The 21396-nt window shown below is 42.5% G+C and overlaps 3 protein-coding genes across 6 annotated transcripts in view; 2 read left to right on the plus strand and 1 right to left on the minus strand.

Moving 5' to 3' along the window:
• LOC109877091 (ADAMTS-like protein 3) overlaps window positions 1–5690 on the plus strand; it is a 46651-nt gene extending 40961 nt beyond the window's left edge. Inside the window, exons 13-16 of the mRNA XM_031812499.1 lie at window positions 1640–1844; window positions 2374–2477; window positions 4579–4793; window positions 5311–5690. Of these exons, the coding sequence (XP_031668359.1) occupies window positions 1640–1844; window positions 2374–2477; window positions 4579–4793; window positions 5311–5429 (643 nt within the window). The 3' untranslated portion in view covers window positions 5430–5690. The remainder of the gene's footprint in view (window positions 1–1639; window positions 1845–2373; window positions 2478–4578; window positions 4794–5310) is intronic.
• Window positions 5691–7427: 1737 nt separating this feature from the next.
• saxo2 (stabilizer of axonemal microtubules 2) lies at window positions 7428–16817 on the minus strand. Of its 2 annotated transcripts, XM_031812505.1 has the most exons (8): window positions 16677–16817; window positions 15049–15228; window positions 14424–14626; window positions 13813–14174; window positions 13066–13290; window positions 10248–10367; window positions 9667–9788; window positions 7428–9250 (listed from the first exon to the last, which is right to left on the minus strand). In XM_031812505.1, exons 1-8 carry the CDS (start codon window positions 16712–16714, stop codon window positions 9103–9105), a joined length of 1398 nt encoding a protein of 465 aa, XP_031668365.1. In that variant the 5' UTR covers window positions 16715–16817; the 3' UTR covers window positions 7428–9102. The 2 variants fall into 2 exon arrangements, with proteins under 2 accessions (XP_031668365.1, XP_031668367.1); XM_031812507.1 differs by lacking the exon at window positions 9667–9788 and having other exon boundaries at window positions 8807–9250.
• A 43-nt stretch (window positions 16818–16860) lies between these two features.
• The window catches only part of efl1 (elongation factor like GTPase 1), a 98917-nt gene continuing 94381 nt past the window's right edge, over window positions 16861–21396 (plus strand). Inside the window, exons 1-7 of one of the 3 annotated variants that reach the window (XM_031812502.1) lie at window positions 16861–16937; window positions 17321–17431; window positions 17564–17631; window positions 17804–17888; window positions 17999–18132; window positions 18777–18914; window positions 19159–19397. In XM_031812502.1, the coding sequence (XP_031668362.1) occupies window positions 17341–17431; window positions 17564–17631; window positions 17804–17888; window positions 17999–18132; window positions 18777–18914; window positions 19159–19397 (755 nt within the window). In that variant the 5' untranslated portion in view covers window positions 16861–16937; window positions 17321–17340. Of the gene's footprint in view, window positions 16938–16965; window positions 17122–17320; window positions 17432–17563; window positions 17632–17803; window positions 17889–17998; window positions 18133–18776; window positions 18915–19158; window positions 19398–21396 lie in introns of those variants that run through there. The other 2 variants (XM_031812504.1, XM_031812503.1) reach the window with 2 other exon arrangements.

Here is a 21396-nt window from a genome sequence, read left to right on the forward strand (position 1 = left end):
CACTGTACCCTTTTAACACAGGCTTAACACCTAACAAACACTGTACCCTTTTAACACAGGCTTAACACCTAACAAACACTGTACCCTTTTAACACAGGCTTAACACCTAACAAACACTGTACCCTTTTAACACAGGCTTAACACCTAACAAACACTGTACCCTTTTAACACAGGCTTAACACCTAACAAACACTGTACCCTTTTAACACAGGCTTAACACCTAACAAACACTGTACCCTTTTAACACAGGCTTAACACCTAACAAACACTGTACCCTTTTAACACAGGCTTAACACCTAACAAACACTGTACCCTTTTAACACAGGCTTAACACCTAACAAACACTGTACCCTTTTAATACAGGCTTAACACCTAACAAACACTGTACCCTTTTAACACAGGCTTAACACCTAACAAACACTGTACCCTTTTAACACAGGCTTAACACCTAACAAACACTGTACCCTTTTAACACAGGCTTAACACCTAACAAACACTGTACCCTTTTAACACAGGCTTAACACCTAACAAACACTGTACCCTTTTAACACAGGCTTAACACCTAACAAACACTGTACCCTTTTAACACAGGCTTAACACCTAACAAACACTGTACCCTTTTAACACAGGCTTAACACCTAACAAACACTGTACCCTTTTAACACAGGCTTAACACCTAACAAACACTGTACCCTTTTAACACAGGCTTAACACCTAACAAACACTGTACCCTTTTAACACAGGCTTAACACCTAACAAACACTGTACCCTTTTAACACAGGCTTAACACCTAACAAACACTGTACCCTTTTAACACAGGCTTAACACCTAACAAACACTGTACCCTTTTAACACAGGCTTAACACCTAACAAACACTGTACCCTTTTAACACAGGCTTAACACCTAACAAACACTGTACCCTTTTAACACAGGCTTAACACCTAACAAACACTGTACCCTTTTAACACAGGCTTAACACCTTACCCCAAACATTTTTACTGTATTAGCCCACACAGATGCAAGGATGCACTTTCATGCTAGGTTTAGGTCCTCATACTGAAGCTTATAGAGAGACCAACTGATGTGTAGAACAATCTTTAAATGATCTACTTTAGTTTAGATACAAGCATCATAAAAATGTTATATTTTGGACCTAACTTGTTTACCACTTTTTCCATGTGGTTTCTTCCTTCATAGACTCCATGAAATTATGACCTCTTCCTAAATGTTCGGTCAAATTATATATTTTATGTATAGTTTCCTAGAAACAAGAGTAGCTCAACTTACCCCTTTGGCTCAACATACCCCAGCCTGCCCTACCCACTGAAATCCCTGGGCAGAACATTGAGTGCTGATCATTGGGATATGTGGCCCTATGCATTAAAGAGGCTAGCCAGGATCTAACACTACATGGGTAGTTTTATTCCTTCCTTCCCCCTGAACCTGGTTCCTCTCTGGGTTTCTTCCTTCTAGGGAGTGTTTCCCGGCCAATATGTTTAGACTTTTCCTTCTGCTTTGCTTTTGCTCTGTAGAGGTTTAGGTCAGGTAACTAGAAAGCACTTTGTGACAAGTACTGATGTAAAAAGGAATTTATATAATCAATGTTATTTGATTGATTGATTGATTGTTCTCTCCCAGCTGGGTAGCATCTGTGTGGTCTAAGTGTTCCACTTCCTGTGGGCGGGGCTGGAGACAGCGGCAGGTGTCCTGTGGGCAGGTGGAGTCGGGGGGAGCGGTGAGGACGCTAGCGCCATCTGTCTGTGGGAGGAACACGCGGCCTGCAGACAGACAGGAGTGTACCTGCGACAACTGTCCAGCCTGGGTTACCAGCCCCTGGGGAAAGGTAGAGACGCAGGCACAAACACACACAGAGACACCCACACCTGCCCCCACACTCGCACACACATCTGCACAAACACACACACACACCTAAACAGACACTCATGTACAGACGCACACGAACAGACGCACCCACACCTACACACACAGACCACACAGACACACACAGACACCATACACACACAGACACACCACAGACACCACACACACACACACAGAGATGACAGACACACACACAACTATTTTCCACAACATTACCTTTGTTATCTTTGACATACATGCATGATGTTTGAATACTGTGTACTTGATGTTCTGGGATGAAGTTTCCTCTAGATGCAGACCTAGGATCAGCTTCTCCTTCCCCAACTTTAACCTTTAGTGGGGGGACATGCTAAACTGACCCAAGATCACTGTCTAGGGCCAATTGCCATCTACTCCAACCAACGCATTACTACAAAGAAGTCCTGAATAAAGTTGTCAGGCTGTGAAACGTTCCTTGTTTAGTATTGTGAGAACATGTTAATTGCCCACAGTGCTCGGGGAAATGTTTGGGTCCCACCCTCACAGTCCAGAAGAGGTCGGTGATATGTAGACATGTCAACGGCACCACACACCCTGACTGTGACCCCAGAGAAAGGTAAACACACAACCACAGGAGGTTGGTGGCACCTTAATTGGGGAGGACGGGCTCGTGGTAATTTATGGAGTGGAATCAGTGGAATGGTATTAAATACATCAAACACATGGTTTCCATTCCATTTGTGCCGTTCCGGACATTATTATGAGCCATTCTCCCCTCAGCAGCCTCCTGTGACGCACACACACCTACACACAAACACACACACACACACACACACAAACACACACACACAGTCTAATTTCCTTCTGTCTCGTTTAGCTGAATCTGGTCATGAATAGCGTGGTTGTTGAACAAGTTGAGGAGACTAAAATACTTGGTGTTACCTTAGATTGTAAACTGTCATGGTCAAAACATATTGATTTAATGGTTGTAAAGATGGGGAGAGGTCTGTCCGTGATAAAGAGATTTTTTGACACCACACTCCACAAAGCAAGTCCTGCAGGCTCTAGTTTTATCTTATCTTGGTTATTGTCCAGTCATGTGGTCGAGTGCTGCAAAGAAGGACCTAGTTAAGCTGCAGCTGGTCCTGTATGTACTGACATGTGACCTACTGGTTGTGTGTATGTACTGACATGTGACCTACTGGTTGTGTGTATGTACTGACATGTGACCTACTGGTTGTGTGTATGTACTGACATGTGACCTACTGGTTGTGTGTATGTACTGACATGTGACCTACTGGTTGTGTGTATGTACTGACATGTGACCTACTGGTTGTGTGTATGTACTGACATGTGGCCTACTGGTTGTGTGTATGTACTGACATGTGACCTACTGGTTGTGTGTATGTACTGACATGTGACCTACTGGTTGTGGGTATGTACTGACATGTGACCTACTGGTTGTGTGTATGTACTGACATGTGACCTACTGGTTGTGTGTATGTACTGACATGTGACCTACTGGTTGTGTGTATGTACTGACATGTGACCTACTGGTTGTGTGTATGTACTGACATGTGACCTACTGGTTGTGTGTATGTACTGACATGTGGCCTACTGGTTGTGTGTATGTACTGACATGTGACCTACTGGTTGTGTGTATGTACTGACATGTGACCTACTGGTTGTGTGTATGTACTGACATGTGACCTACTGGTTGTGTGTATGTACTGACATGTGACCTACTGGTTGTGTGTATGTACTGACATGTGACCTACTGGTTGTGGGTATGTACTGACATGTGACCTACTGGTTGTGTGTATGTACTGACATGTGGCCTACTGGTTGTGTGTATGTACTGACATGTGACCTACTGGTTGTGTGTATGTACTGACATGTGACCTACTGGTTGTGTGTATGTACTGACATGTGGCCTACTGGTTGTGTGTATGTACTGACATGTGGCCTACTGGTTGTGTGTATGTACTGACATGTGACCTACTGGTTGTGTGTATGTACTGACATGTGACCTACTGGTTGTGTGTATGTACTGACATGTGACCTAGTGGTTGTGTGTATGTACTGACATGTGACCTACTGGTTGTGTGTATGTACTGACATGTGACCTACTGGTTGTGTGTATGTACTGACATGTGACCTACTGGTTGTGTGTATGTACTGACATGTGACCTAGTGGTTGTGTGTATGTACTGACATGTGACCTACTGGTTGTGTGTATGTACTGACATGTGACCTACTGGTTGTGTGTATGTACTGACATGTGACCTACTGGTTGTGTGTATGTACTGACATGTGACCTACTGGTTGTGTGTATGTACTGACATGTGACCTACTGGTTGTGTGTATGTACTGACATGTGGCCTACTGGTTGTGTGTATGTACTGACATGTGACCTACTGGTTGTGTGTATGTACTGACATGTGACCTAGTGGTTGTGTGTATGTACTGACATGTGACCTAGTGGTTGTGTGTATGTACTGACATGTGACCTACTGGTTGTGTGTATGTACTGACATGTACGTGGAACTAAACAAACACACACAGCATGTATGTATATAAATTGTAAAGTCTTTTGTCTGTAATGTATTTTTGTTATGTGTCAGATTCCAGTAAGACTCTCTGTCTCCATTGGTTCCGGCTAAAGGGGATCCTAATCAAATCAAATCCTTCCCTCTATCTCTCTTTGTCTCCCTCAGGCCCGTCTCAGTGCGTAACTGTTCGTCGGAGCTGTGTGACGTGCACTGGCGCGTGGGGCCGTGGCGAGCGTGCACGGCAGCCTGTGGCAGCGGGTTTCAGTCTCGCAGGGTGGACTGTGCCCACCTCAGGAGTGGCAGAACCCTGGCAGACCAGCACTGCACCTGGCACAGACGCCCAGCCACCTGGCAGCACTGTAACGCCACCACCTGTGGAAGTGAGTGTGTAGTGTTTTTACCATGTCACCATGTTACCCTCACTGCCTTTCCTCTGGCTTCTGAAGCTGGGGAATATGTCATTGGAGTGGCTTGGCATAAGTTTGACAAAAAAAACACCTTTTACAAAAACGGTGACTTTGCACAAGTAAAATCACACAAACCCTCTTTTTAAACTGTTAAACGGCTTTTTAACAGTCCAGACCCAAATCTATATGGACAGTTACACTGATGTTTAATTTTAGCCCGAATTTGACGTTAAGCCATACTCCTTAGCTTTCTGCTACTTTTTAATGGAAATGTGGCATGCGTTCCAAGTGGCATTCTATTCCCTATATAGTACTACTGTTTACCAGAGTCCTATAAGAGCCCTGGTCAAAGTAGTGCACTATAAAGGAAAAAGGGTGCCATTTGGGACATAACCATGTTCTTCTGTGGGGAAAATGGATGTTATTTAATGCCAAAATGTCGAGTTTCAGCATTTAACACAATGTATGTTGTCTCTGTGTCTCTGTGTAGGTGAATGTAAAGACACCACCCACTACTGTGCTGTGGTGAAGAGGTTAAAGCTTTGCCCCATCGACATGTACAAGCAGAGGTGTTGTGAGTCTTGTTTACAGGAGGATGGCTCCACCTAGTGTTCTAGGAGGAAGTTGCCCCTAGATGCTGGTCTTGGGTTAGTTTTGCATTTCCTCCACTAGCGGTTAAGGCTGGGATTGGGGAGGGGAAGCTGATCCTAGATCTGTATCTAGAGGAAACCCCTGAGCGTTGAGACACAGTGTGGACAACATAACTCTTGGAAGCCATGGATGGATGGATGGATGGATGGATGGATGGATGGATGGATGGATGGATGGATGGATGGATGGAGGGATAGATTTAAGGAGGGATGGACGAAGGAGGGATGGATTGAGGCAGGGAGGGAGGGATGGATGGACGGAAGGAGGGATTGAGGGATGGATGGAGGGATAGATGTATGGAGGGATAGATTGAGGCAGGGATGGATGGAGGGATAGATTGAGGGAGGGATGAAGGCTTGGATTGAGGGAGGGAGGGATGAATGTATGGAGGGATGGGTGGAGGGATAGATCAAGGGAGGGATGGCTGGATAGAGGGACAGATTGAGAGAGGGATAGATGGAGGATTAGCTTGAGGGAGGGAGGGATGTAGGGAGGGATGGATTGAGGGAGGGAGGGAGGGATAGATTGAGGGAGGGCTGGGGGAGGGATAGATTGAGGGAGGGCTGGATGGAGGCTTGGATTGAGGGAGGGATGGATGGATGGATGGAGGAATAGATTGAAGGAAGGATGGATGCTTGGATTGAGGGAGGGAGGGAGGGAGGGACCATGTAACATGGTAGACTGGTCATAGCCTGAGACTGTTTGGAGTCTGCTTTAAAGACACTACACCACAACATTGAGGAAATCTTTCTCACTTTTTCATCACAACCTAAATGGATATCCCTCCCAATAATGATGCCCCAATGGGTTGATTAGACTGAGAAAGATACACAGGAGATTTTTGCCGGAGACCCTTTGGTGAAGACAAGCGTGCACAGATATGGAGTGAAGGAATTTTTCAGGTGGCCCAACCAATGTAATTTGATGCAAGCCTCAAATCTGGACCTATGGCCTTAGAAATGGAACACTTTACCAATACTAGCTATTTTCCCAATGACACATGTAACAAGTGAGTGCAAAGGTGTGTGTAAAGTGTGTGCTGTTAACTCATTCCTAAAGGAGAGAGCAGTCTTTAAATGGCCTTGTCATTGTTTTCCACGGTAATGTGCACTGAATGGACAAACAGAAAGAAAGAATGCTCTAGCAACAAAACACCAATAGAAGCAGTGGTTTATGGGTATCCTGTGTTTATTTTTTAATTTATAAAAAGTGCATGTATGAATGTATGAATATACTGTACACAGTGGTGGGGAAAGTACCGAATTGTCATACTTGAATAAAAGTAAAGATACCTTAATAGAAAATGACTCAAGTAAAAGGGAAAGTCATCCAGTAAAATACTTCTTGAGTAAAAGTATAAAAGTATTTGGTTTTAAATATACTTAGGTATCAAAAGTAAAAGTATAAATCATTTCAAGTTCCTTATATTAAGCAAACCAGACGACACCATTTTCATATTTTTTTAATTTAAAAACACACTCAGACATAATTTACAAACTACGCATTTGTGTTTAGTGAGTCTGCCAAATCAGAGACAGTAGGGATGACCAGGGATGTTGTCTTGATAAGTGCGTGTATTGTAACATTTTCCTGTCTCGCTAAGCATTCAAAATGTAACAAGTACTTTTAGATGTCAAGGAAATGGTATGGAGTAAAAAGTACATTCTTTTCTTTAGGAATGTTGTGAAGTACATGTAAAGTACAGATACACAGAAAAAAACTACTTAAGTAGTACTTCAAAGTATTTTTACTTAAGTACTTTACACCACTGACTGTACATGTACATACAGTATACAGTAGGAACTGGATGTGTGATGCAGACTCCTATAAGACCATTGACATGTGTGAAGGCAAAGGGATGTCAGATTGTAGTGGAACGTCATTGACATAAGAAAACAACCATCTGAACCAAATCATTTGCATTAGAACCTACTAGTCAGACAGTAGGAGGAAAAGTGATTTCAACATGATTTATTGGATATTGCATATTTGTCATAACAGTTAACATTCAATGTGTACATACATTTGAAACATATTCATCAGAGTACAGTGCATACAGTAGTATGTATTATGTGGGATAATAATTGTCCACAGAAATGATCACTGTTTGGAATAAATAGGCTCTGCAGTGACCGAGAGAGGTGTGGGTTGTGTTCCCAATGGCACCGAATCATATTCCCTACATCAGGGGTCGGAAACAGGTGGACGGCGGGCCAAAATCTATTCCCACTAATAACAAGAGAGACATATGTGATTGTGTCTCAATGTAATCAAGGTATGAACTTATTGTTATTTTCCAATTCAATCTATTTTTCTGCTTGCTTGTGGTCCATTTGCATTGTACACATTTCTATAATGATGTTCCGGGCCCCGCCCACCACCACTGCCCTACATACTGCAGTACTGGTCAAAAGTAGTGCACTATGTAGGGAATACAGTGCCATTTAGGATGGGCCCCGAGAGAAAACATGACTGTCATATTTCTCTGTTTGAATAATGGGGTCTGTTTCTTTTTAGTATTGTTTTGGTTATCCAACCAATGTGCTGCATTGTAAAATGTCTTGTAAATACTGTGTTTTAAGTGCAATATTGTACATTGAGAGTATGTAGATTTTTTGTGGGACTTTATTTTCTTACCTTATTTAGTTGTCTTAACACCTGTTTAAAAAGACTGGATAGAAACCATACAGTATATTAATAAGCACTTGCTGTTGTTGGATCACAGGTGTTTAATACCTTTCCCTTCTGGTTTAATTCTCATGCATTTACCTACAATCACCAATGATTTGTAGAGACATGTCATGTGTTTTGCAGACACATTATCAAGTGCCACTCACTCAAACAAATGCATACTGACAATAATCAATGCTACTGATATTTAGGACAACATATCGATAACGTTACCATGGATACCGTTTGTAGAATCCTAACTGGACTGAAGGAACATGTTTATGGAACAAAACTTTTAAATGCTCTAGAAAGACAACATACTAAGATAATAAAGACAGTTTGATCACCTGATATTTTGTTTGGTAATACTCATTATAAACACACACAGAGGGAGACCATAAGACTCAATCTGTCAGTGTGATTTTATATGAAACTTTTTTCCAACAATGTGCATTATAAAGAGGCCACTATTTTTTTCTAACTCTAGTTAACTCCCCTTCAAATGAAATCACACTGCAAGATTATAATGAAGTTTCCGGTATGTCTTTTGCACTTTGAACAATTATTTTGGACTATGAAAATAACCCTGAAAGTTCTGCATTGTTTGAATTTCAATAAATGCTTGATGCTGAATTTGGCACATGGATACACAAGGATAATTCATGAAGAAATGAAGTGCTTGTTTTAATTACTAATGATTCGCAAATTTGTAAAACAAAGATTAGCCAACTATTCAATCGAAACCATCAACCAGAAAACAGGGAAGTTTATTTTATAATGGCCTGTTTGTTCATAATTATTGGTTCCATTTGATTATCACATCATTGATACTTACTATCAATTACTACACAGGTAGTAGGAAAATAAAATGAAAACATAACAGACCAAACAAAAGTAGTTTTGCCTTCACACGCTCTTTTTAAGATTAAAAGCATTGGTCACCAAATATCATGGTCAAACGTTATGACACCACAGCCACCGCCATGCCGGCGGCCATCTTGTTCAGGTCCTTAGATGGCAACTTCCTGTAGAACCTGTGTCCCCTGTCGTCGCTGTCCTCAAACACGAAGCCCGGCAGGGAGTCGTAGCTAGCTGGACAAACGCTGATCCTACAACACAAAATCATACCATTACCTGAATGATTACGATAAAATACCAGAAAATGCAATACCTTTATTGTTCGCTCGTGGAAAATAATCTTGCTGCAAGTTCAGCACATCATAATCATCCACAAATTCACAACACTAGCACTTATTAAGCTTGAGGTTATAAAAGTGATTCAGTTTTACATCAGTCATTCATTTCATTCAGGTAGTAAAACAGCTTCACTTTTGTTTGATGTCCCTCCTGGGATGTAACGGCTGATTCCAGCGGACTCCAGACTAAATGCTTGTAGGTTAACTTTGTGTGTGTGTCAAATCAAAATCAAATTTTACTCATCACGTACACAGTTTACAGCAGGTATAAACAGTGCAGCGAAATGCTCAGCGTGTGTGTGCATCTCTGCTGGGTAACTGTGTGTTACCTCTTGGGGGTGAACTCTGTGCTGTACATGGTGCCGCTCTCCAATGGGGCATCAGCCCTCAAGGGGGCGTGAGCTGGCTTGAAGCTCACATTGGGCTGCAGTTCGTGGGGTGTAAAATGGGCCTGGATAAGAGAATACAATCAAATAGAATAGATTTTTAAATAATGGCTTCTAAGAATGTGGCCTAGAGCCAAAGAGAGACAGGGGCTCTTCTGCTACACTTAGAAAAAAAGGTGCTATTTAGAACCTAAAAGGGTTATTCGGCTACGCCCATAGGATAACCCTTTGAAGAACCCTTTTTGGTTGTAACCCAAAAGTGTTCTACCGGGAACCAAAAAAAGGCCAAAACTAGTGCACTCTATGGAGGCAGTACTGAGAACTGGCCTGTCATTTCAGATGGTAGGTACTATAATATCTCCTATTGTTGTGTCCTTCCGCAGGGCACTTAGCCCCTAAAACAGCTCCATAGGTGCTACAATGTACCTGATCCTGTGCTCCTCCCAAAAGTATTTTTCTATAGGCAGGGTGTGATTTGAGAATTGCCCTGGCATGCCAATTGAAACAGAAGAGTCTTGAATTGCCTTGAAAGTGGTGAGGTGGTCCATCCTTCCGGTGGCTCTCTGCATCTCTTCAGGCTTCTTGATCATGGCCTGTCTCTTGACCTCCCAAGGCTGGTAGTCATCCCTCATGGTGGTGCAGACCTGGAGGTAGTGGGGTGAGAACGTTCATTTTGATGCTACATTAAACGTACCCCAAAAAATCCCAACTGACCCGGTTACAGGAGAAAATGAGAACGCACCGTTTTGAACGAAATAAAACATATATTCAATCATATTTATGTGCTGTTGAAATAATCTCCCAAGAATTTAACAGCAAACACTTTAGTGAACAACATAACTATAATATTACATCAGAACATCCATATCAGTAAGACACGATATCAGTATGGCAATACATACAAGTACAACAACATAACCGTTAAACGATATATCAGCCCAGCAATATATTAACAGGTGCAGTGCATTCGGAAAGTATTCAGACCCCGTCACTTTACAAAAACTATATACGTTACAGCCTTATTCAAATATGGATTAAATACATGTTTTTCCTCATCAATCTACACACAATACCCCATAATGGCAAAGGAAGGAGAAGTAAAAAAATAAAACTGAAATATTGCATTTACATAATTATTCACAGACTTTACTCTGTAAATTCAACAACGTACTGTCTTCTTGTGTATGACGCTACAAGCTCGGCACACGTATTTGGGGTGGCAGGTAGCCTAGTGGTTAGAGTGTTAGGCCAGTAAGGTTGCTGGATCGAATCCCCGAGCTGACAAGGTAAAAATCTTTCATTCTGCCCCTGAACAAGGCAGTTAACCCACTGTTCCCCGGTAGGCCGTCACAGTAAATAAGAATTTGTTCTTAACTGACTTGCCTAGTTAAATAAATGAATAAAACATTCTTCTCTGCAGATCTTCTCAAGCTCTGTCAGGTTGGATGGGGAGAGTCGCTGCAAAGACATTCAAAGACTTGTCCCGAAGCCACTCCTTCTTTGTATTGGCTGTGTGCTTAGGGTCATTGTCCTGTTGGAAGGTGAACCGTGGCCCCAGTCGGAGGTCCTGAGCGCTCTGGAACAGGTTTTCATCAAGGATCTCTCTGTACTTTGCTCCGTTAATCTTTCCCTCAATCCTGTCTAGTCTCCCAGTTCCTGCCGCTGAAAAACATCCCCACAGCATGATGCTGCAACCACCATGCTTGGGATGGTGCCAGGTTTCCTCCAGACTTGATGCTTGGCATTCAGGCCAAAGCGTTAAATCTTGGTTTTATCAGCAGAGAATCTGTCCACTCTACCATAAAGGCCTGATTGGTAGAGTTCTGCAGAGATGGTTGTCCTTCTGGAAGGTGTTCCCATCTCCACAGAGGAACTCTTGAGCTCTGTCAGAATGACCATCTATACAGGTAGTAGCAAAAACATAACACCTCCCTGACAAAGCCCCTTCTGATCCGATTGCTCAGTTCGGCTGGGCGTCTAGCTCTAGGAAGAGTCTTAGTGGTTCCAAATTTCTTCCATTTAAGAATGATGGAGACCACTGTGTTCTTGGGGACCTTCAATGCCGCAGAGATTTTTTGGTACCCTTCCCCAGATCTGTGCCTCGTCACAATCCTGTCTCGCAGTTTTACCGACAATTCCTTCAATGCCTTGGTTTTTGCTCTGACATGCACTGTCAACTGTGGGACCTTATGTAGACAGCTGTGTGCCTTTCCAAATCATGTCCAATCAATTGAATTTACCACAGGTGGACTCCAAGTTGTAGGAACATCTCAAAGATGATCAATGGAAACAGGATGCACCTGAGCTCAATTTTGAATCTCATAGCAAAAGGTCTAGCAAAAGGTCTGAATACTTATGGAAAAAAAATATTTTTACTTGTTTTTATAAATTTGCAAAAATGTCTAAATACCTGTTTTCACTTTGTCATTATGAGGTATCATGTGTAGATTCATGAGGATTTGTTTTTAAAATGGATTAAATAGAATAAGGCTGTAATATTACAAAATGTGGAAAAAGTCAAAGGGTCTGAATACTTTCTGAATGCACTGTAAATATTCAGACCATTTGCTAGGAGACTTGAAATTGAGCTCAAGATGACTCTGACAGAATGACATTTCATCAATCAGGCCTTTATGGTAGATTTGCCAGACGGATGCCACTCCTCAGTAAAAGGCAGCCCACTTGGAGTTTACCAAAAGGCACCTAAAGGACTCTCAGACCATGAGAAAGGACTCTCAGACCATGATTCTCTGGTCTGATGAAACCAAGATTGAATGCTTTGGCCTGAATGCCAAGCGTCACATTTGGTGGAAACCTGGCACCATCCCTACGGTGAAGCATGGTGGTGGCAGCATCATGCTGTAGGGATGTTTTTCAGTGGCAGGCCCTGGAAGACTAGTCAGGATCGAGGGCAAGATGAATGGAGCAAAGTACAGAGATCCTTGATGAAAACCTGCTCCAGAGCACTCAGGACCTCAGACTGGGATGAAGGTTCACCTTCCAACAGGACAAGACCCTAAGAACATAGCCAAGACAATGCAGGAGTGGCTTCAGGACAAGTCTATGAATGTCCTTGAGTGGCCCAGCCAGAGCCTGGATTTGAACCTGATCGAACCTATGGAGAGACCTGAAGATAGCTTTGCAGCGACTCTCCCCATCGAACCTGACATTTGCCAAAATGTCTAAAAACCTGTTTTTGATTTGTCGTTATGCTGTATTGTGTGGAGATTGAGGGCAAAAAAATATTTAATCCACTTTAGAATACGGCTGTAACGTAACAAAATGTGGAAAAAGTCAAGAGGTCTGAATACTTTCTGAATGCCTGTATCGTCTCATCCCCACCTGGAAGGGAGCCGATGAATTGGTGGGCCGATTGAAGGGCTTGGCAGAGATGAAGGGCTGGATGTTGTGTTGGACGTAGACTGAACCAGACGTGGTGCTCATGTCCATGTGCTCTGTGGGGCTGACGTACTGCAGGCTCTTGTGCAGCTGAGGCAGGGACACGGGCCACTGCTGGAAACGCTCCTTAAACTCTGTGCTGCTCTGAAAGGGAACGTCAGACGTCACCTAGGAACAGAGTAGAGTGGAATAGAGGTTTATGGTTCACCCTCAGATGGACATTTGACTTTGGTTTCACCTCAGTAACAAACATCAACTCACCAGATAATCATATTGAAAATAACAACACATTCAAACCAAACTACACGTCTATCTTGAATCTGCACTTCAATGAGGAGATTTTTAAACATTTTAGTCATTTAGCAGACACTCTTATCCAGAGCAACTTAACCCTAATTGCTCGTGTAAGTGCCTTGCTCAAGGGCACATCAAGAGATTTCACCTAGTCAGCACGGTTACTGGCCCAACCTCTTAACCGCTAGGCTACCACCCAGAGATATTTCATCAGCCACTGTCTACTAATGATCAAATACCAGTTGACGTTATCACTGGCCAGAAAAGGTAAGTGAAGAGGAGTGAGTTAGTGAGATATTAATCTGGGTTAACCTAGAACTAAAATCATGTGTAATTTGATCAGATGCTCGATTACATAGCCTGTGACTAGTGAGATGTCATTAAACACAGCGTTACCTTTCCAGGGTTAGGCTTATAGCTCTGGGGCAGCTGTCCTGGCAGGCCCTGGTAGTCTCTACGGTTGGTGGTGAGGTCTTGTAGGGGCTGGCTACTGGGTTTATAGGGCTCTGGAGCCTTCACCCAGCGTGCCTCCAGAGGGTGGGACACATAGCACTGCTGGTTACTGGTCACCCCATCGAAGGGGGTATCAGACATTTTGGGGATACTGGAGGGCTTGAAGCTCTCTCTGGGGGCAAGGCCTCGGGAGAGGAAGTCGTCCTGGAAGGTGGTGTGGCCGTCGAACTTGGCGTCTGGCGGGTGGTAGGTCAGGTCAGGTTTCTTTAGCTCCCGCTTGCACATCTCCCACTGTCGGAAATCCTCTTGAAACATTAAAAGATTTGTATGTGTTAGTTTTGGTTATAACCATAGTTTATTTATAGAGAGCATTTGTTATTGTTATGATGTCATTTTGATGTATAAAATATCCCATAGAAATTGCAACGTATTAACTTTAAATGCCAATATTTCTTATATAATACTACAATAAGGATCACTGTGCGGTACCCCTTGTAGAAATGTGTCATGTGTAATATGTCTGGTATGTCATCAAACAACTCAGAATAGCTCACCTTTGTATGTAGGCACTGTATCCATTTTGTGCCCTGTTGTGCGTACCCTCTCGCTGGGTCTGGAAGGGGCGAAGGGTTGGACCTCATAAAGGCTGTAGTCCTGTTTGTAGGTGGTCCCCAGATCTATGTCTCCAGGTTTGGGTTTGTACTCCGCCTGCTGTTTCCCTGGGCGTCGAGTCACCACGTAGGGAATAAAGTCAGTCCTAGGAAGAGCGAGAGAGTAACCAGTCTTTTTCATTCATTTGGGATTGAGACCTCTGTGGATAACTCCTAATTAATATAGTTAGTGATATCTACATAAGAGGTTGACTTTGGAATATGGAATCGGGTCAATTTTTAGAGACCACTTAAAGGTACATTTTCCAAAATCCCCTCAAAACCGCATGAGGGGTGTGTGTGTGTGTGTGTGTGTGTGTGTGTGTGCACCTCAAAGGACTTTGCATTAAATGAGAGTGGTTGAATAGCAGAAGATTGACACAGTCTCAAATAGCACCCTATTCCCTTACATTTGGTTGTACACTACTTTTGTCCCCTGCCCTATGTGGTAGGGGTACTTGAAAAAAAGTAGTGTACTTGAAAGGGATTGGTGTTTCATTAAGGTGTGATCCATGACTAAGGCGTTTACTTGAATGTAGTAGTTCCATCCATTCTCCCCCGGTCACCATGGTTAACAGGCTTTGGTTTTAGGCTCTGGGGCGGGTTGTATCTTCCATAGGCGGGGTACTTCTCTGTGTACTCGGTCAGGACACATGTCATATTGGGCTTTCCATACAGAGCTGTGGGTCGGTGGGGGCAGCGATGGCGTCTAGACAGAGGGAAAAGTTCAAAACTTTATTTTACTGAACGTGCTCTATCTTAAACTTGACAGCTGTGCTGACGTGCATTAACAGTGGACTAATGAACACAATACCAATAGAGTGTAGTATTCATTTACAATGCAATTATGGTGACTGACAGTGAGTTAGGCTAGTTACGTAGCATGCCACCCTACACTTAGAGCATCCTCTGCATGAAATAACAGACTAGTCATCTTAACTCTTCCTTTAGTTAAGTGCAGAATGGAAATCAGCAGGCTGGGTGTGAGCAATTATCTACCTGGTTATGCAATGCAATGAATGTGTACTGACTGAACTTGGTGTGAATTCTTTAAAAGAATGCCAGACTTGTATTTCATCTTAGATTAACAGACATTTAACTCAATATGATGCATCAGACATGCATTTCTATTGCATCTATGGTGACTTAACAGGCACAGTAACATAATTCATTCCCATGGTCAGACTCAGAATCAGAAAAACATGATTGCATTCATTGACCTATTTGAAAGGCGTATGAAAACATTGTGCAACAATCACATGATAATAAACCAAACATGATAATACCCTACATTGGAGTATTGTGTTAACATAGTTGGGGGTAAAATAAAGAGTAGAAGTAAAAAAACGGAACTTGAATAAACTGACAACTGTAATCAATAGGATACCAGTGTCAGAAATCATGGGCTACATTTTCAATGAGATTGCTGTGGATTTTGAATAGCTGATATCGTTTCAGGGCAATAAGAAATGCACTAGTTTCTGTGTAACCAAGGGCGTTGTCTTTACTCATGACAGGGAGTGTCTGTGAGCAAGTGATAATAGAGACATAGCTAAACTACACAGCATTGTGAGTTATGGTAGGCCTACAGATCTAAATAAAGCCAGACACGTCTCCTTGTATTGGTGAAATGACAAATGTAGCTAGACTATGCAAAAAGGTCAATCGTAGCTATGTTCGCACCTATCTAGGATACGTTTTTTTCAGTCGGTCATTAGTGCAACAATATTTTTCTGGGCAATATTGTTTTTCCATGACTAGCCATTGGACAACTTGGAAAAATGGCAAAAGTGTCTTTATTTTGCCGCTGAATACTCATTCTTGTGACAGTCAATTTCTGACAATTTACAATGCCATATGGGTCGTTCTAAGAATTTCAGCATTTCTAGTTTTGTGGCGAAAGGAATGGCAAATGGATTGGATAGAGTTTTTACAACAGTGATTCATAATGAATGTTAGTCAATAATATAAATACAATATTTTCCATTTTAATGTCAACTCCATGCACTACTTGGCATACGCGTGTCAATTCACTAGTTAGTCAACCCTAAATTAACGCACGGAAATAATTTCACACACAAACTTGTGGAAACACTGGTAATCTCATGAATGTAATCATACTTTTTTTACTAGACTAAATCAATACTTCCTCCTTACCCACAGCTGCAGATCTCACATATGCATAGCCGTTTCATGTCTTTGAGGGGGGAGGCTAGCGTGTTTCTGCAATCCCACAAACACCGCCCGAAAGTTCCGTTCTTTTATACCTCAGTGGACAGCTCGCGCTACTGTGCAGTTTTGTTTCTATGGAAGCAGCACGTTACCCCAGCAACCGCTGAGCATCCTAGTAACGACGTAACGTACTACGTCATTTAAACAGCGGCGTCAACATTTTACGTATTGTTCCGGGCAAACAACGTGAGTGAGTTGTGTCCACGTTTGTGTTTTATGTGACTTTTGTCGCATAATATTGAGATTTCTTATATGATGTGATCATTTATTTTAGGTTATGAATCATATATAGTAATATACTACTTTGTATAGAACGCTAACATTGTTGTCCACGTTTCTTTTAGCTGAGTGCAGCATATTGTAAAATACTGTAAGTTGCAGCTACATATCAAGCACCTTTTGTATTGCTGTCATTCAGAATGGAGGTGTGTTGTTGTCTTACTAACTAACTTTGCTGTGTTGAGTGAACTGGCACTGATCAGTATTTATTGCAGTAGCTAGCTAGCTAGGTAATAGAGACATTACTAGATGATATCTCCTAAAGTTTGTTTCCTCGCCTGATGTATTAGCTAGTCCAAAGCAGTCAAACATGGGACACACCAGTTTGGATAAGATCAAAGCACTACAGAAGAATCCAGCCAACGTCAGGAACCTGTGCATTCTGGCACACGTGGACCACGGTAGGTTCCATTGACTTGATTATTGAGAATGTTGCACGGGATAATACTGTACAGGGTCATGATGACAGTTGTTTGCATGCATGACCATTTGTAGTGACACTCCATTCATATCCACCACTATCTATTTTGCAGGCAAAACAACTCTGGCAGATAGCTTGGTGGCCAGCAATGGCATTATATCAAGTCGCTTAGCCGGAAAGGTTAGTATGACTTGATCTCAATCATCTGTAGTGGTATTATCCTTGTCATACTACTGTAGCCAGACTTTGTTATTTGGCCCTTTTACTAATCTAGTTGTGTGCCCCTGATCTACTCATTGATCTGTGATATGGTCATGTATACATCTGTGTTCTGATGTTGTTTCTGTATTAGCTGAGGTACCTGGACAGCCGGGAGGATGAGCAGATCCGAGGGATCACGATGAAGTCCAGCGCTATCTCACTGCACTATGCTTCTGGTAAGACAACACAGTAGGAACATGATGACTTGGATACGTTGAGAACTGTTGTGAGGCGGACTACTTGTCTCCGTCTAATTGACCCTTGTGTGTGTGTGTGTGTGTCTCAGGGGAGAAGGACTACCTGATAAACTTGATTGACTCTCCGGGCCATGTGGACTTTTCGTCTGAGGTGTCCACCGCCGTCAGACTATGTGATGGGGCCATTGTCATCGTAGATGCTGTGGAGGGAGTTTGTCCACAGGTAAGGCAATTACAGGCAATGACTGTGTCCCAAATGGCACCCTATTTCATTTCTAGGGCTCTGGTCAAAAGTAGTGCACTATTTAGTAAATAGAGTGGGATTTTGGACACTTACGTACTTAGGTTATAGCCTTGGGGCTCCCGAGTGGCTCAGTGGTGTAAGGCACTGCATCTCAGTGCTAATAATAAAACATGTAATATATTTAAAACATGTATACGCTGTTTGGACTTAGGTGGCCTGAAAAGGCTTAGGTGGCCTGAAAAGGCTTAGGTGGCCTGAAAAGGCTTAGGTGGCCTGAAAAGGCTTAGGTGGCCTGAAAAGGCTTAGGTGGCCTGAAAAGGCTTAGCTGGCCTGAAAAGGCTTAGGTGACCTGAAAAGGCTTAGGTGACCTGAAAAGGCTTAGCTGGCCTGAAAAGGCTTAGCTGGCCTGAAAAGGCTTAGGTGACCTGAAAAGGCTTAGCTGGCATGATTGTTTTGGAATGTGATATGAAATATATTTCTCGCTCTACTTTCTCAACTTCGTGAGAATACTCAGAGTATCAGTTTGTGTGTGTGTGTGTGTGTGTGTGTGTGTGTGTGTGTGTGTGTGTGTGTGTGTGTGTGTGTGTGTGTGTGTGTGTGTGTGTCCGCCCATCCGTCCGTAGACCCAAGCAGTGCTGCGTCAGGCATGGCTGGAGAACATCAGGCCTGTGCTGGTGATCAACAAGATTGACCGGCTCATCATGGAGCTGAAGCTCACCTCCCAGGAAGCCTACACACACCTGCAGAAGATTCTAGAACAGGTGAGTCTAAAGACAAGTGTGATTAGTCAAAAAACACAAGACAGAAACAGTATACCTGCCATATAGGTAGCACACAATTAATTGCCCCTGAGGGTAAGTTGAATCGAACTGAACTGAATTGAATGTACTGTTTTCGGTTAAGGAATCAGTTATAACAGAGACATGTTCTGGAACGTTTATGATTCTTAATACAGAAGTGTATTAAAGAAGTGTATTAAACAGAAGTGTATTTCCCTCCTCACAGGTGAATGCAGTGACAGGCTCTCTGTTTACCTCCAAAGTGCTGGAGGACCGCGCGGTGAAAGAGGAGCGGGCGGAGGAAGATAAGGAGGAGGGGGACATCGAGCCTGCTGAGTGTCCCGGGTTAGAGCAGGTGTACGACTGGAGTGCCGGGCTAGAGGATTCGGATGACTCCCAGCTCTACTTCTCTCCAGACCAGGGGAATGTGGTCTTCGCCAGTGCCATAGACGGATGGGGCTTCAGGTGGGTCCTGGGTTATATACATTAGTGCACACTGTAGCAAAACGTTTTGCAACTGAAAACAAAAACCAGCATTTCTTATTGGACATGTTCAGGAGGTAGTCACTCCCCTTTTGGGCATGTTTGGTTCCTACTGAATATGAAGCTGGTCTTCTAAAGGTCTTGGGGGTCTGTAGTCTTGGGTCTGTTCAGAAGGGCATTATTTTGCAGCAAAAAAAATAATATATTGCATTTACGTAAGTGTTCAGACCCTTTACTCAGTACTTTGTTGAAGTACATTTGGCAGCTGGGCCACTCAAGGACATTGAGACTTGTCCCAAAGCCACTCCTGTGTTGTCATGGCTGTGGGATTAGGGTCATTGTCCTGTTGGAAGTTGAACCTTCACCCCAGTCTGAGGTCCTGAGCACCCTGGAGCAGGTTTTCGTCAATGATCTCTCTGTACTTGGCTCCATTCATCTTTCCCTTAATCCTGACATCCCAACAGCATGATGCTGCCACCACTATGTTTCACCATAGGGATGGTGCCAAGTTTCCTCCAGACATGACGCTTGGCATTCAAGCCAAATAGTAAAATCTTGGTTACATCAGATCAGAGAATCTTGTTTCGTATGGTCTGAGAGTTTTTAGGTGCCTTTTGGCAAACTCCAAGCTGGCTGTCATGTGCCTCTTACTGTGGAGTGGCTTACGTCTGGTCACTCTACCATAAAGGCCTGATTGGTGGAGTGCTGCAGAGATGGTTGTCCATCTGGAAGGTTCTCCCATCTCCATGAAATCTAGCTATGTCAGAGTGACCATTGGGTTCTTGGTCAATTCCCTGACCAAGGCCCTTCTTCCTCAATTACTCAGTTTGGCCTGCGGCCAGCTCTAGGAAGAGTCTTGGTGGTTCCAAACTTCTTCCATTTAAGAATGATGGAAACCACTGTGTTCTTGGGGACCTTCAATGCTTGGGGACCTTCTCCAGATCTGTGCCTCGACACAATCCTGTCTCGGCGCTCTACGGACAATTCCTTCGACCACATGGCTTGGTTTTTTTCTCTGACAAGCACTGTCAACTGTGAGACCTTATATAGACATATGTATGCCATTCCAAATCATGTCCAATCCATTTAATTTACCACAGCTGGACTCCAATCAAGTTGTAGAAACATCTCAAGGATGACCATTGGCTACACGATGCATCTGAGCTTAATTTTGAGTCTCATAGTTAAGGGTCTGAATACTTATATAAATAAGGTCTTTTGGTTGTACATTTATTTGTTTTATACATTTGCACAAATTTCTAAAAACCTCTTGTCATTTTGACATTATGGGGTATTATGTGTAGATTAATGAGAATTGTCATTTTGACATTATGGGGTATTATGTGTAGATTAATGAGAATTGTCATTTTGACATTATGGGGTATTATGTGTAGATTAATGAGAATTGTCATTTTGACATTATGGGGTATTATGTGTAGATTAATGAGAATTGTCATTTTGACATTATGGGGTATTATGTGTAGATTAATGAGAATTGTCATTTTGACATTATGGGGTATTATGTGTAGATTAATGAGAATTGTCATTTTGACATTATGGGGTATTATGTGTAGATTAATGAGAATTGTCATTTTGACATTATGGGGTATTATGTGTAGATTAATGAGAATTGTCATTTTGACATTATGGGGTATTATGTGTAGATTAATGAGAATTGTCATTTTGACATTATGGGGTATTATGTGTAGATTAATGAGAATTGTCATTTTGACATTATGGGGTATTATGTGTAGATTAATGAGAATTGTCATTTTGACATTATGGGGTATTATGTGTAGATTAATGAGAATTGTCATTTTGACATTATGGGGTATTATGTGTAGATTAATGAGAATTGTCATTTTGACATTATGGGGTATTATGTGTAGATTAATGAGAATTGTCATTTTGACATTATGGGGTATTATGTGTAGATTAATGAGAATTGTCATTTTGACATTATGGGGTATTATGTGTAGAT

Source organism: Oncorhynchus kisutch, unplaced genomic scaffold, assembly GCF_002021735.2.
Source record: "Oncorhynchus kisutch isolate 150728-3 unplaced genomic scaffold, Okis_V2 Okis03b-Okis08b_hom, whole genome shotgun sequence".
NCBI lineage: Eukaryota > Metazoa > Chordata > Actinopteri > Salmoniformes > Salmonidae > Oncorhynchus > Oncorhynchus kisutch.

Coding starts and splice junctions, on each gene's coding strand:
- saxo2 (XM_031812505.1), bottom strand. CDS start 16,714: ATGAAACGGCTATGCATATGTGAGATCTGCAGCTGTGG. Junction 14,627..15,048: donor GATGGAACTACTACATTCAA/GTAAACGCCTTA, acceptor CGCTCTTCCTAG/GACTGACTTTATTCCCTACG. Junction 9,789..10,247: donor ACCACCTCACCACTTTCAAG/GCAATTCAAGAC, acceptor TCTCTTATCCAG/GCCCATTTTACACCCCACGA.